Source organism: Leucoraja erinacea, chromosome 36 (genome assembly GCF_028641065.1).
Source record: "Leucoraja erinacea ecotype New England chromosome 36, Leri_hhj_1, whole genome shotgun sequence".
NCBI classification, from domain to species: Eukaryota; Metazoa; Chordata; class Chondrichthyes; order Rajiformes; family Rajidae; genus Leucoraja; species Leucoraja erinaceus.
The window spans coordinates 12,476,931-12,492,831 of record NC_073412.1 but is presented as its reverse complement, the minus strand read 5'-3'; the positions used below and the strand labels follow the sequence as shown (position 1 = coordinate 12,492,831).

At 44.2% G+C, this 15,901-nt stretch overlaps 1 protein-coding gene across 9 annotated transcripts in view; it reads right to left on the bottom strand.

Annotated features, from left to right (window-relative positions):
• Nucleotides 1-3,905: 3,905 nt before the first annotated feature.
• The window catches only part of herc1 (HECT and RLD domain containing E3 ubiquitin protein ligase family member 1), a 281,473-nt gene continuing 269,477 nt past the window's right edge, over nt 3,906-15,901 (bottom strand). For all 9 annotated transcript variants that reach the window (XM_055662723.1, XM_055662728.1, XM_055662725.1 and 6 more), the window contains exons 74-78: nt 14,051-14,127; nt 12,558-12,810; nt 9,083-9,235; nt 6,132-6,437; nt 3,906-4,572 (exon numbers count right to left, since the gene is read on the bottom strand). In XM_055662723.1, the coding sequence (XP_055518698.1) occupies nt 4,387-4,572; nt 6,132-6,437; nt 9,083-9,235; nt 12,558-12,810; nt 14,051-14,127 (975 nt within the window). In that variant the 3' untranslated portion in view covers nt 3,906-4,386. The remainder of the gene's footprint in view (nt 4,573-6,131; nt 6,438-9,082; nt 9,236-12,557; nt 12,811-14,050; nt 14,128-15,901) is intronic.

The following is a 15,901-nucleotide window of genomic DNA, read 5'->3' as shown; positions in this document are numbered from 1 at the left end:
GCAGGCCTTGCAATAACTACATCTCCCAGCAGGGCTTGCAATGACTACATCTCCCAGCAGGCCTTGCAATGACTACATCTCCCAGCAGGCCTTGCAATAACTACATCTCCCAGCAGGCCTTGCAATAACTACATCTCCCAGCAGGCCTTGCAATAACTACATCTCCCAGCAGGCCTTTCAATGACTACATCTCCCAGCAGGCCTTGCAATAACTACATCTCCCAGCAGGCCTTGCAATAACTACATCTCCCAGCAGGCCTTGCAATGACTACATCTCCCAGCAGGCCTTGCAATGAATACATCTCCCAGCAGGCCTTGCAATGACTACATCTCCCAGCAGGTCTTGCAATAACTACATCTCCCAGCAGACCTTGTAATGACTACTCTCCCATCAGGCCTGCAATGACTACATCTCCCATCAGGCCTGCAATGACTACATCTCCCATCAGGCCTTGCAATGACTACATCTCCCAGCAGGCCTTTCAATTACTACATCTCCCAGCAGGCCTTGCAATGAATCGCAGACTTCAAGCAGCCATTGCATGCAAAGGATATGCAACAAAATACTAAACATGACATTGCTGTGTCCCAAACATTGTGGTATCTTGAAATGTATAAACATTGCTGTAATTTCTACAAGGTGAAAAAAAAAGTATTAAAATACCCTTTAATAAAATCTGACAATGTGAACTTTTGTGATTTTGTGAAACCACATGTGATTTTTTTCTATTACAAATCTCAAATTGTGGAGTACAGAGGCAAATAAATAAATGATGGGTCTTTGTCCCGAACATTATGGAGGGCACTGTAAGTATGTGTACACATTGAACTGAACTTTTTACTTGCTTATTATATTGTTTACAGTGTAGTATTTTTACATATTCTGTTGTGCTGCTGCAATGAAGAATTTCCTTGTTCTGTCTGGGACATACAACAATAAAACACTCTTGACCCTTGTGACAATTTGGCCTCCATTTACCTTACTTTCAGACAGTGACAACACTTCTGAAGTACTTCATCTGCTGCTATGAGAACCTGACTTACACCGGAAAAGTGCCTTAGTTTTCAGCCACCAATGTCTGGATTCATTGAGGTGATGTGACATAGAGGGGGGAAAAAAAATCACAAGGACAAGCCATTTATTTCATAAGGTCATAAGTGATAGAAGCAGATTTAGGCCATTCAGCCCATCAAGTGCCATTTAATCATGGCTGATCTATCTCTGTCTCCTACCTTCTCCCCCATAACCTCTGACACCCATATTAATCAATAAGCTATCTATCTCTGCCTTAATAATATCCATTGACTTGGTCTCCACATCCTTCTGTGGCAAAGAATTCTACAGATTCACCACCCTCTAACTAAAGAAATTCTTCCTCATCTCTGCAGTATAATGCGGATAAATGTGAGGTTATCCACTTTGGTGGCAAAAATAGGAAAGTAGACTATTATCTGAATGGTGGCCGATTAGGAAAGGGGGAGATGCAACGAGACCTGGGTGTCATGGTACACCAGTCATTAAAAGTAGCCAATGTTGGGGAAGTCCAGAACAAGGGGTCACAGTTTAAGGATAAGGGGGAAATCTTTTAGGACCGAGATGAGGAAAACATTTTTCACACAGAGAGTGGCGAATCTCAGGAATTCTCTGCCACAGAAGGTAGTTGAGGCCAGTTCACTGGCTATATTTAAGAAAGTTAGATGTGGCCCTTGTGGCTAAAGGGATCAGGGGGTATGGAGAGAAGGCCGGTACAGGATACTGAGTTGGATGATCAGCCATGATCATATTGAATGACGGTGTAGGCTCGAAGGGCCGAATGGCCTACTCCTGCACCTATTTTCTATGTTTCTATGTCTATCTCCTTCCTAAAGGAAGGTCCTTTAATTCTGAGGCTGTGACCTCTAGTCCTGGACTCTTCCAGTAGTGGAAACATCCTCCACATCCAGGTCCATCCTCATGTATTTCAGGCTGAACCCGAAAATCCTGATCAAGTAAATGATTATTGGTCAAATTAAAAAATGTTTAATGCCTTTCCTGTACATTTGAACGTGAAAAATAAAGGAGCGATACAAGGAACTGCAGATGCTGGAATCCCGAGTAAAACAAATTGCTGGGGTAACTCAGCGGGTCAGGCAGCATCGCTGGAGAATGTTTGGGGTTGGGATTTTTAGCGATGTTTGGGGTTGGGATTTTTCTGACTGATTGTAAAAAAGTCACTGGATGGATTTAAGAGAGAGTTAGATAGAGCTCTAGGGGCTACTGGAGTCAAGGGATATGGGGAGAAGGCAGGCACGGGTTATTGATAGGGGACGATCAGCCATGATCACAATGAATGGCGATGCTGGCTCGAAAGGCCGAATGGCCTCCTCCTGCACCTATTATTTGTGTAAAAGAGGTGACTGTGGGACAAAGCCCGGCAAGTGATAGGTGCATACTCTAGCAATGTTGCTTGACCCACTGAGTTACTTGGTACGCTATGATGTGAAAAATAAATTTGTTTTATTCTTAATGCAGAATATTTTCAGAAAATGTGTTAGAACTTGAGACTGGATTCTGGTTTACAATTACATTATATCTTGCTTTAAACATTATTCTATTTATCCTGGATCTGCACTGTGCCCGACTTGACTAATCACATATAGTCTTTTTGCTGACTGGATAGCATACAACAAAAAAACTGTCACTGTACCTCAGCACATGTGACTGTAATAAAACTAAACTAAATACAATGTGTCGGAAGGAACTCCAGATGCTGCTCTACCGAAAATAGACACAAAATGCTGGAGTGGTGGCATCTCTGGAGGGAAGAATGGGCGATGTTTTGGGTCAAGACCCTTCCTCAGTCTGAAAAGGATCTTGATCCGAAACGTCACCCATTCCCTCTCCCCAGAGATGCCCGTCTCGCTGAGTTACGCCAGCATTAAACTAAATACAAGGCAAGCCGCTGATTATCACGGGGAATTCAACCATTTCAGGTTTGCCTCTCATATTTCCACCATTCACTATTTTTTCCCTTCTATTTTTATTGCCGACTTGCAGCTCCCAAGACCACCCCTTTACAGGCCTTACATTTGTCAATCAGGTGAGAATTCAAGATTTTGGCTCACCATCGCCTCCTTGAGGATGGTTAGGACAGGCAGTAACAAAGATACTAGAGGAGCCTTTGGGCAGTAATGCCAGATCCAGTTTCAGAATGAGAACCGGGGAACATTTACATCCTTTGTAAACTAAACGGCAGAATATTGAGAAACAATTTCCTGCTGCTAGTGGTGTGGCATTTGACTGTGAATATAATTGATACCAAATAGATTCACATTTACCATTCAGTGGCTCACCATGATGCCTGCAGATTATTGGATGTCAAGGGAGCCATCAGAACCGGGAGGTAAGATACAGAATCCTTGCAACACATACACCCACTGCACCACAAGCTCCCAGCATCATTGAACTGCCAGATAAGGACTGCTGCCTGTGGCATGTGTCATTTTATTGAAAATTGAACTGTTTACAGATAAACTGTCTTGTGAACTCAAATTAAATTATAAAACAGAGCCAGAAAATAAAGTGGCTCTTGTGGATGAGATTTTTAATTGAGAGTGAGATGAACAGATTCAAACGGGATGTAATAAAATCTGGATGTGGAACTAAATTTAAGTCCCCACCCGAAACATCGCCTGTCCATTCCTTCCCGCAGATGCTGCTGGACCCGCTGAGTTTCTCCAGCACTTTGCATTTTGCTCTAAATTTAACGGGCACCTCATAACATGGCCTCCAAATATCATGAGATCATTCGCTACGTCATGTTGCAAAAAAAAATCATTACAAAATCAAAATATTTCTTCTGGTGGGAAAATAGCATTGAGATTCTATGTTATTAATTGGAACGATGAAAATTAGTACAAACAAGTGGCTTTAAATTAATGTTTTATTCTTCTGATGTACGTCTGATGGGAAACTCAGCACAGGCAATTCAAAAGAAAACAAAAATAAATATAAGAATATTTATGTAAAATTGCTCTCCCTCGTGAACAATTATACACAATGTACATTTTCGTTTCAACTTTAATTTTGTAGCCCTCTAACGCTGGGAGGGATCATTTATACCATTCTCAGTAATGCATCAAATTATCTCCATGCAAACTTATCCAAAACGGAACAAAAAAGGAACAAAAACCAGGAGGAGAATTGCATTTTTGTTTCTTAAACCTGTTTATAGTTGAAATTAAAATTCAAACAATAACATTTGTCAATCACATTCATTTTTCTTCAAGTACATATACAATTAAAATTTTCTGGGCTTCTCACTAAACTGCAGTAGTCACTTTCACATACACTAGCAGAAGGCTCACTCACTGTAGCTCCCAGTGCAGTAGTCTTTGTTCGGAGTATCAGTAATCTGTGTCGGAGCCTTCTGTGTTGTCCACATTGCGGGACAACATGTAGTTGTCCATGTCGATGGACCTGCAGTTGTTGATAGCGTAGCGCAGTCTTTCAGCCATGACGGACTGGCTGGAGTACGGGGGCAGCCGCAGCTGGAAGAAGCAGGTTTGTGAGGTAGGCAAACTGTCGTAAGGCTGTGTAGGGAAGAGACAGAGGGCGGTGAGGGTTCAGAAACCGAGTAAAACAAACATCATCAAAATAAACTACTCAATCAAACCAGAATACTGTTAGTTCATCGCAGTAGCACGGTGGTGCACATGCTCATGGGGTTCATTTCGACTGTAAGAAATTAGTTTCCCACTGCACCGCACCAGAGACACGGGTTCGATCCTGACCTCGGGAGCTGTCTGTGTGGTGTCTGCACGTTCTCCCTGTGTGTTTCGTCTGGGTGCCTCTGTTTCCTCCTACATCGCAATGATAGGTTTGTAGGTTAATTGGCCTCTATGAATTGTCCCTAGTGTGCAGGGAGTGGATGCGAAATGGGATAACATTGATCTAGTGTGAACGGTTGATGGATGGTTGGCGTGGACTCGGTACGCTGAAGGACCTGTATCCATGCGATTCACAGTGACATGAGATTGTGGGAGGCTGCAGAGCCCGTGGACTGGGGTCACATTGCCAAAGGGTCAGCAATTTAGAACCCAGATAAGGCAATACTTCTTAACCTTGAGGGACGTTGATTTTTGGAATCCTGCCTTAATGGCTGAGAATATCCAATGCCATGACTGATAGATCTTCGGATTCTAAGGAAATTCGGAAAGCTAGCAAAACACAGGATAAGCCATATTCAATGGCTGAGCAAGACTGTTAATCCTACTCTTTAAATCAAGCTTCCAAATTACCGATAGCATCTTGATAGTTAATGGGCCTCCCATGCTTGCCCCTGCACAGCTCCAGTCACTGAGAACAACGATGAATGCTCCCCATTATCAACTAAAGCACCACTGTCAGGAGTGCGCATAACACGCGTGATGGGGCACTGGTCAGTGTGATTCCATGTAGTATGCGGTATACGTGTTGCCCATCCTATCCCTGCATTGGACTGGGTTGTACTCCATCTGCCAGCCACCAACGGCTGGCTGTGCTTTGTGGTTCTGCATGGTTGATGGGTGTGGGACCAGGTCGCTGCTTGAAGTGAAACACACTGTGAACAGCGATGGGCCCTCAGAATCATTACCAGAATGAGCCGATGCCTCTTCACATATCAATGACAATTTTTTTTTTAATTACTTAAAATACTTTGTGGTTTTAATGACTTTATCTTTAATGAGAAATTAGGCAAATAAACTAACAATTTATTTGCCTGCACTTACCTTTTTAATTAAGGCTAGAACCCCAAACAAATGATTGCATTCATGCTACTTACAGCAGCTGCGGCTGCCCTGATGTTGAGGAGCCAGATGTGTTGAACTCCATTCGGCCCCTGGGCTCAGGAAGTTTGTGTTTCATTGCTGGACTCGGCTGCTCGAGTCACTGGTGGCCGAGCTCCAATTTAGCTCTGATTTCCGTATTTCAATGTGTAGTGCAGAGGCCAGTAAGGAGCTAACTCCCGATGACAACGTTGCCAGCAGTCCTTCCCTATGGGGCCACCGGAAAGAACCAATGTGCTTCCACCCGTCATCAAGCTGATCATCAGTACAGCACAGCTGAAATAAAGCGTCCCCTCTGCTGAGAGAGAATAAAATGCTCTTACCCTGTCAACCTTCATAATCTGAAACCGCTGTGAGATGTCCGCCGTGTTGGCTGGCAAGCGGGATCTGCCCGACACAAAGCGCATGAAGAGGACTCTCTCTTCGTTGGAGAATTCCTCTAACGTCTTCCAGAACCACTGCGCCAGCTGATGCTGCTCATCCACCTCCCGGTAACGCACTACTTTCTTCAGGACTTCGACAGAGATTTCCGGCAGCCCACAAACCATCTGTTCCAACTGTTTAGCAGTGAGGAGAGACAGTAGTGGGACAGGAATGATCCAAGACATCCCCTCTCGAACGGCAGCCACCTGAATACACATACAGAAGCTTGAAAGCACCCACAGCCACACTCAAGAACAAGTTCTTCCTCTCTCGTATCAGGCTTCCAAAAACGACCCCATTGTGGACATTAGGCTTTGTCTATGGAACCAATGCACTACAATGCTGAGAACTATATTCTGTATTCTATATTTTTCCCTTTACTCTAGAGTTTGGCTTTATTGTATTTAAGTATTCTATTATCTGAACTATTTGGATAGCTGCACAAGCTTTTCACTGCACCACATCACATTGTCACGTGTACCTTGTTATCCTAACATCCTATCGATCAGGAATATTTTCTAATACATAATCAGACTCGCTGGATCTGAATAATCTTCAATATGGAACTGCAGATAAAGAGAGGGCCAAGTCAAGACCAGCAGTGACAGACACAAAATGCTGGAGTAACTCAGCGGGACAGGCAGCATCTTTGGAGAGAAGGGATGGGTGACGTTTCGGGTCGAGACCCTTCTTCTGAAGTTAAAGTGAGTTGATAAAATGACAGGGAGGAGGAAAAGCTTCAACTGTAGGAGGATGGAGATGGTCTGGTCAGTAGGGCAGTAAAATGTCAAATGCGCCACCGTGTTGCCGATGATTATGTAAGACATAGATAATGGAGACAGTCAGAATAGTTTTCAAAGGGTGCAAATAACTCTAGAGGGCATAGCTATAAGGTGAGAGGAGGAAAGTTTAATGCGGATGTGTGGGGCACTGCATAGAGCAGTGGGTGCCTGGAACACACTGCCAGGGGTGATGTTGGAGGCAGATACGATAGAAGTGTTTAAAAGGATTTTGTATAGGGATGTGGAAGTGCAGGGAATAGAGGGATATGGATCATGTACAGGATAATAACCATAACATATAACCATATAACAATTACAGGACAGAAACAGGCCATCTCGGCCCTTCTAGTCCGTGCCGAACCCTAGTCCCATCCACCTGCACTCAAACCATAACCCTCCATTCCTTTCCCGTCCATATACCTATCCAATTTATTTTTAAATGATAAAATCGAACCTGCCTCCACCATGCGATCAGTTTAACGGCATCGTGTTCGGCACAAACTTTGTGGGCCAAAGGGCCTGTGCTGTACTGGCTATGTTCTGCGTTCTATACCCATTAACTACACTTTTATCCTCCTACCACCCCACCAATGCTTGGGGCAATTTACAGGAGCAACTCACCTACTAACCAGCACATGTTTGGGATGTGGGAGGAAGTTGGATCACGTGAGGGAAACCCATGCTGTGAGGGGGAGAATCTTTACAGGCAGTGCCCAAGGTCAGGATCAAACCCGGCTCACTAGAGATACGAGGCAGCAGCTCTAGCTGTTGTGCCAATTGCAACATTCACAGAATGGTGTCCAGCGAGCCTGCAAAGTACCGCGTTGATACTGATGTAGGTGCAGCGTGCTTTATTGATGGGATGCAAATTCTTCCATTCACTGGGGAGTAATGCTACTGAATGAATGGATGATGCAGTGATGTGAGGGGGAGGAGTAATGTTGGAGGGACAGAGATAGATTGCTGAAGAACGGACTTGCAGGACCCACACAAATAGAGACAGGCATTCCTGGCAGGAAGTTACCAGTGGGATGTCCGTTGCCAAGGAGACAGGCGCCTGTGCCTCCGAACACTCTTGTGGGTTCAAGGCAACATGGAATCCAACGAAGGGTCCCAACCCGAAACATCGTCTGTCCATTCCCTCAGATGCTAGCTGACCCGCTGTGTTCCTCCAGCACTTTGTTATTTGCTTAAGATTCCAGATTCTGTAGCCTGGAGTCTCAGTGGATGAAGCTTTCTCACCTTCAACGTGAAGTTTAGTAACATCCTTCATGCAGCAATGACTGACAAAATGCAGTGGAGATGAGCAGCAGCAACCTATAATGGTCCTGAGGCTAAGAAGCTGAATGTGACCATGGGTTAAGCAGCTGAGGCACAAGGAGGTCATGGGTAGGTTACTAACAGAGTAACCAGCTTTCACTGACTCTGTTTCTTCTGAAACTGCCGTTTAAAGGGCCAACATCAAACATCTGTGACCTTCTTGTGCCTTAGTTGCTTTACCCATGGAGAACTGCCATGACAGATGGACTGTTCTCCCATCAGCAAGTAACCTGTTCAAATGATGTTTGCCCAAGATCATAAGGAGGTGCGGGAAGAATTATTATTATTATTTAATAATATAAAACAAGGAAGTGGTAACGTGTCGCTGGCAGCAGCCTGAAGGAGGCGCTGTCGGCCAGGGGCTACACCATGAGCCGCATCAACTATATGGTGCGGCAGCTGATGAAGAAGGCCTCGCCAGTGTCGGCGACTTGGCTGGGAGTTGCTTTCCGCCACCTCCCTCTTTCTCACTCGCCTTCCTAGTATCAGTGGCCAAAACGGGAAGAGCAGCGATCCCAGGTGACGCTTTTATATCCATGAAGCGTATGGGAAGACCTGGCCATCCCCAGTTGCAATAACATGTAATTCAGGAAACGGGGTCACCTACTGCGACTTGTTTACACCAGTGTGAGTGTTTACGTAAGTCAGGGAGTGTCTGTACTAATTATTCAGCTTTATTGATTCTGTGTAATAGAAAAAAACAAATATGACCAAACTGATCCATTGGGTTAATTTTGTTGCCCACTTACTTGACGATCAATTTCGTGCAACCGATACTCGACGGCCCTGTCCACATACTCCTTCCGATTGGAAAAGGTGAGCGGGATGCTGTTTCCACCTGGGATTATGGGAACCATTTTGCCGTCAGCACTTTGCCCCACAAATGAATCAAGAGGTATCATCTGAAACATAAAGGGAGCAGCAATACTCAAATCAGACTGAACATATGGCACGAGACAGGCAACAAGCGGGGTTCTGAATTCAAGTTATTCAAACGCGGCTCTTAATATTTTGGAAAAATATAAAGAAAGTCAAGCTCAGTCTTCTAGAATGGAAAGACTCTGTTCAAGAGGTTAATATTGCTTAAAAATATTTTTGAATATTTTCGAATACCCTTGCATTCTTTAGGGAGAATCGGCAAGTTTTCATGGACATCATTTTATTGAATATCAAGGGCAAAAATACATAACTTCAACCTCAATTAATCTGCTCCTTCACTCCACATGCTGTTTATTCAGAGATGTTTGTGACAAAACTCGACCAAAATGTGATACATCTGTAGAATCACGGTAAGCAACTCAAGCAGAGGAAACAGGCGCTGATAGAATTTTCTACACAGGTGCCTTTGAAATGTGTTTTTTCTTCCTGAACAGTGGAATGCAGTCTACTCTAGGTGACACAGACCCTGATTATCTCTCCTTCATTTCCTGCACCTCTGCACTCATCTCCTTTTTTTTTTCCAATATACATCATGGAAACATGATGTATATTTTTTTCCAATATACATTATGGCCCAAGTCCACCCTAACCATCGATCAGCCATTCGCACTAGTTCAATGTTATTCCACTCCCTGCACCCTAGGGGGCAATGTAGAGAGGCCAATTAACCTACAAACCCGGATGTCTTTGGGATGTGGGAGGAAATTGGAACATCCGTAGGAAACCCATACGGTCACACAGAGAAGGTGCAAACTCCACAAAGACAGCACCCGACGTCAGGATCAAACCCGCGCCTCTGACGCCATGAGGCAGAGGCTTTTCCAGTTGCACCACTGTGCTTCCCTTGATCTCCTGAAGCAAAGATAGTGTCCCCTAGTCCTTATCTCCCATTCCACCAGCCACTGCCTTCAATGGATCATCCTTCCAGTTTCCATCATCATCAACAAGATTTCAATCTCCAGGCTCGTGTTCTCCTCCTTCGCTGGATCCCGGGACACAGAAAGTCCAAACACGTTTCACTTGCACCTCCTCCAATTTGCTTACTACTGCATTTGGTGTTCAAAATGTGGTCTCACTGAACATAGAACAATTGTCTTCCCACTGACTGGATAACACACAAGCTTTTCACTGTACCTCGGGCCAGGTGACAATAAAGTAAACTGCAATACCGCACAGCAAAGCAAAAGGTCCTTTGTCCCACAATGTCTATGCTGACCAAGATAGCAAATTAAACATCTCCTCTGCCTGCAAGTCTCCTGAAGTCAAACACAGATTGGGTTTCATTCTGCAGAGTACCTCCACTCAGTCTGGAGTTGTGGCTCAGATTGTCTGCCACTTCATTTAATTCTCCATCCCACTCTGTCGTGTCAGTTAATGGCCTCCTAAACTACTATAATAAGGCTAATCACAACCTTGAGGGACTACACCTCATATTCTGTTCTAGTAGGCAGTCAACATTGAATGCTACAATTTCATGTAACCCAGTTTCTCCAGACGGTACCACAACTGGCCACATCTGCAGCTGGTTTATGGGCACAGTTTTAATCTCTCCTTTACCCCGGTCGACCCGCCAGGCATGGATGACAACCCAGCATTTTGCCTTCCTCTGACTGACGTTACAGTTTTTATTCATTGTTTTTCTCCGACTGCTCCTTTAACCCATCAATAGGATGTGCTCTGCGACTTAGCCCCAGGACAGTGCTAATCTCTCTTCAGCCAGATATTCCCATTGACATGGTCAACCCTTCTCCATCCTCCCTGCAATTTAAACCTAACTTGTTTTCCCTTTTCCAGTTTGTTGAAGGGACTTAAACCTGAAATGTTAACTCTTTCTCTTTCCACAGATGCTAACCCATGTTTCCAACATTTTCTGTTTATATTTTAATTTCAAATGCTCGAGAGGGCAACCAGGTTCTTAGATTGCTCCTTGTAAGAACAAAATTATTATTTACCGTGTGACTGAGGATAATTGAATTATAAATGCTGGGACATTATAGTACATATAGAGTCCATGATCATTATCTGGCTACCTGCAAGATGTGTGGCAGCATGCACAAAAATAATCTAAATAACGTCAGCAAAATTGATCAAAACGGATAATGATCAACTTTTGGATTCTATACTGAATGCTGTGTCTTTGCCAATGTACATGTTTAAGAGAAACTATATTAGTCTTGGCACCATTTTGTATTTATTGTATCTATCAATACTGTTTATTCTGTAAGCTTCATGAGAACAAGAGATTTTGTTGCACCATGGTGTACATGACAATAAAGTAATCTGTTTGAAGAAAGGTCTCGACCTGAAACAACACCCATTCCTTCTCTCCAGAGATGCTGCTGTCCCGCTGAGTTACTCCAGCATTTTGTGTCCATCTTCAATTTAAACCAGCATCTGCAGTTTTCCCCCGCACATTAAACTGATCTATTTGATAACCTGGACCTTGCTTTCAAGGGAGGCACCCTACCGGGAACAAGTGCTAAAAGATTTGCACCACCTTACTCACTATGGTCCTGTGGTTGTTTGTGTCAGGTTTTGTTCAGATTGTTATATTTTACAAGTTATTGACATTTTAAGATTTACAAAACCTCAATTTGAGAAAAATTTCTTCCCCGTCCTTACAGCTTTGACGTCACAATGGGATTGTAGCTGTACTTGCAACATTGTTGCTAACCAAGTAGCCCTACTGGCCCCAGCAAGTAGCCCCTGCACAGTTGGGGGCTATGGGTGAGCGGTGGAATATTGCGTTGGGGGAACGGGTTGCATTGGGGAAATGGGTGAGTTGTGGAATATTGCCTTGGGGAACAGGTTGCATTGGGGGACCAGGCCTCCCGTGGGGGTTATGGGCGAGTAGCGGACTAGCGGGGAACGAGTTGTGTTGGGGGACCAGGTCTCGTGTGTCACAGGGACACAACGGGTCCCACCTGGTCTAGTTAACATTTAAAAGGGCTATTCCTTTGCATGTGGCAACCCATGCCAGTTTTCTGCTAACAGGGCAAGAACACAATTGATGTTGCCGGTCATTGTCATTTCTGGCAGTATTGTCTAGTAAAACAGGAGCATATCCAAACCAATTGTCTGCGCTTGTAGATTTTACGTCATTACCTGAACAATCTCAGCATTTCTCCTTGCCTCAATATGTACACTGCATTAGACCATTTTCCCCATTCTAAACTTGGAAAGGTAATTGGTATTTGATATGAGGCAAATAATGAAAAAGGTTTTGACAATCATAATTCCATCAGGAACAAGGCTGTGGGTACTTTATGTGGCATTTACACTAACCTCATGGAAATTCTCCTCAGTAATTCCGCTATCTTCAATGTGAAGAATGCTGTTCAGAGTTTGTACATAGAGCAAATCCACCTCTTCAAGATCTTCTAACGAGAGTGGAATACAGCAAAGCTGCTTCCATACCATCGGGGCCAAGTGGAGATCCAGTGGTTTCTTTGTGCGAATGGCAACACCCATAAGAATGCCCAGAAACTTGAACTGCAGCAGGTGCTCTTCTGAACAAGTCGAAGGGTTAAGAAGGAACCTGAAGGAAGACATAGATTTTTAAAATGGGTGACCAATAAAGCTTGTCTCCATTAATTGCCAATTAAGAGGTTGGGCTTGATGGTCGAGCTTGCATCTATGTAGCGGCAAGTTAAGTCATTTGACCAACATCATTTGGACAATTCCCAAGGTTGATTCTAAAAACCTGTTCAGGAAAGTTCCTGATCAGATAGCTGGTGTCCTTTCATTGATGCAAGATGCGTTATGCAGATGTGAAACTCTAGCGAGCCATGACTAGTCCCGCAATTCTATTGATGACAAAATAATCTCATTCTGGAAAGACAGAGCCTGTCCCCACAACCAACAATGGCATTCATTAGTGATGCCAGACAGATTTGTAGTTCAGCGCCATTCCTTATGGTGCAACTACTGATATCAGGGCAGCGCATTCTTACCCATAGCCCACGTTGTCAAGTCATCAGCGTTCCACATTATAATTAGTCATGGACTCATAGAACATAGGAACAAGTCCTTCGGCCAAATTCGTCTATGCCGACCGAGGTGGTCCATCTAAGTTAGTCCCATACACCTGCATCTAGCCCATTACTCTCTAAACCTTTCCGATTCATGCATCTGTCCAAATTTTCTTTTTAAATGTTACTGTCCTCCCTCAACTACTTTCTCTGGCAGCTCATTCAATATACGCACCACTCATTGTAAGGAAAAAGTTATCCCTCAGGTCCATACTAGGCCTATCCCTCTAGTTTGTGAATCCTCTACCCTGGGTAAAAGGCAATGCACATTCATCCTATCTATTCCCCTTGGGGTTTTATAGACCTTTTTAACATGTCGCCTCGGTTTTGTACCCACTTTGTGAACATCCTTTAAGCAGGACTTGGGGTTCCCTTCTTGGCTTAGGCCACCCACTATACAATAGACACATGTGGATGTGGCTACACTCAGTTTGCACCCAAACAGAGTTTTAGTTTGTTTTTTTCAAGCGTTAGCTTAGGTTTTGACTCCAGCATTATATTTGTACGCAAGGACTGAACTGTTGGTCACTACCTGTTAAGTGCTTTAGGACAGAACAATGACACGTCCTATTAAAGAGTTTGGAGGATCTTGTCCCCCCCCTCCCCTTCCTCTCTCTAGTTTACACTGAGAAATGGGAACATACTATTTGTTCATTCATTAAAAGGGAAGCGTAAAGAATAAAATATTTTCTTGCATATCAGTAATTAGCAACAAAATATTCACTGGAATGAAGCACTAATTCTCACCTGTCTCTATTATAGCCTACTTCAGCCGTCACATTTGGAGTAGGAATCAGCAGGTCAACAATCCCCATTTCAAGCTCCTGTTTAAAGTGGAAAGTGTCATTTAAGAAATCAAAACTTTACAGGCATCAATCTATATCAATATCAAACTCTGTAACTAATGGTAACCCAGAACTCAATTACTAAACTCAAATAATTAATCTTCAGGCAACAGTAAAATTAAGTGTATAGGAAGGAACAGTAAAGATGAGGGAGTGGGGAGCTGGAAAACGGAAGTCATTGAAGAGACTAAGGAAGTGTGAGGTGTCTTGGACCAGGGTGGGGGGAAGATAGGATGGAGTCGAGGTACTGGGAAATGAATTCAGTGGAACAGGAGCAGGCAGAAATAATGGGTCTGCCAAGGCAGTTCTGGTTATGGATTTTGGGGAGAAACTAAAATACCATGTGGGACTAGGGAACGATATGGTTGGAGGCTGTGGATAATAAAGTTGAGGGAGTAGGGGCCACCTAATTAATTAATTACAATTAATTGATTTTATAGTCCAACTGTAATTTCAAATGTTATTTATTACACTAGAAACTTAAGAGGCATCGAGTCACAGTGATACAGTGTGGAAACAGGGCCCATTGGCTCAACCTGCCCACATTGGCACACATGTCCCAGCTACATTAGTCCCACCTTCCCACGTTGAGCCCATATCCTTCCAAAACTGTCTATCCATGTAGACACAAAAAGCTGGAGTAACTCAGCAGGACAGGCAGCACCTCTGGAGAGAAGGAATGGGTCACGTTTCGGGTCAAGACCCTTCTTCAAACTGGTTAGGGATAAGGTAAACGAGAGATATAGACGGTGATGTGGAGAGATAAAGAACAATGAATGAAAGATGTGCAAAAAGGTAATGATGATGAAGGAAACAGACGATTGTAAACTGTTTGTAGGGTGAAAATGAGAAGCTAGTGAGGCTTGGGTGGGGGAGGGATAGAGAGAGAGGGAATGCCGGGGCTACCTGAAGTGAGAGAAATCAATATTCATACCACTGGGCCGTAAGCTGCCCAAGCAAAATATGAGATGTTGTTCCTCCAATTTGCGTTTAAACTTAAACTAAAGATAGACACAAAAAGCTGGAGTAACTCAGCAGGACAGGTAGCATCTCTGGAGAGAAGGTATGAACATGGAAGAGACCTAGGACAGAAGGTTGGTGTAGGAATGGGAAGGAGAATTAAAGTGTCCAGCAACTGGGTGATCAGGTTGGTTCAGACGGGCTGAGGGAAGGTGTTCTGTGAAACAATCACCCAGTCTGCGTCTGGTCTCGCCGATGTATAAGAGTCCACATCTTGAACAACTGATACAGTAGATGAGGTTGTAAGAGGTGCAAGTGAACCTCTGCTTAACCTGAAAGGACTGTCGGGGTCCCTGGACAGAGTCGAGGGAGGAGGTATAGCGACAGGTGTTGCATCTTCTGCGGTTGCAGGGGAAGGTACCTGGGGAGGGGGTGGTTTGGGTGGGAAGGGATGAGTTAACCAGGGAGCTACGAAGGGCACGGTCTCTGCGGAAGGCGGAAAGGGGTGGAGATTGTAAAATGTGGCTAGTGGTGGGCTCCCGTTGGAGGTGGCGGATATTTTGGAGGATTATTTGTTGTATGCGACAGCTGATGGGGGGGGAAGGTAAGGACTATGGAGACTGTCTCTGTTGCAAATAAGGGTAGGGGGAGCAAGGGCGGAGCTGCAGGGTACCGAGGAGACACGAGTGAGGGCCTCATCCATGATAGGAAAGGGGGACTTCCGTTCCCTAAAGAATAAGGACATCTTGGATGTCCTCGTATGGAACACCTCATCTTGGGCGCAGATGCGGCG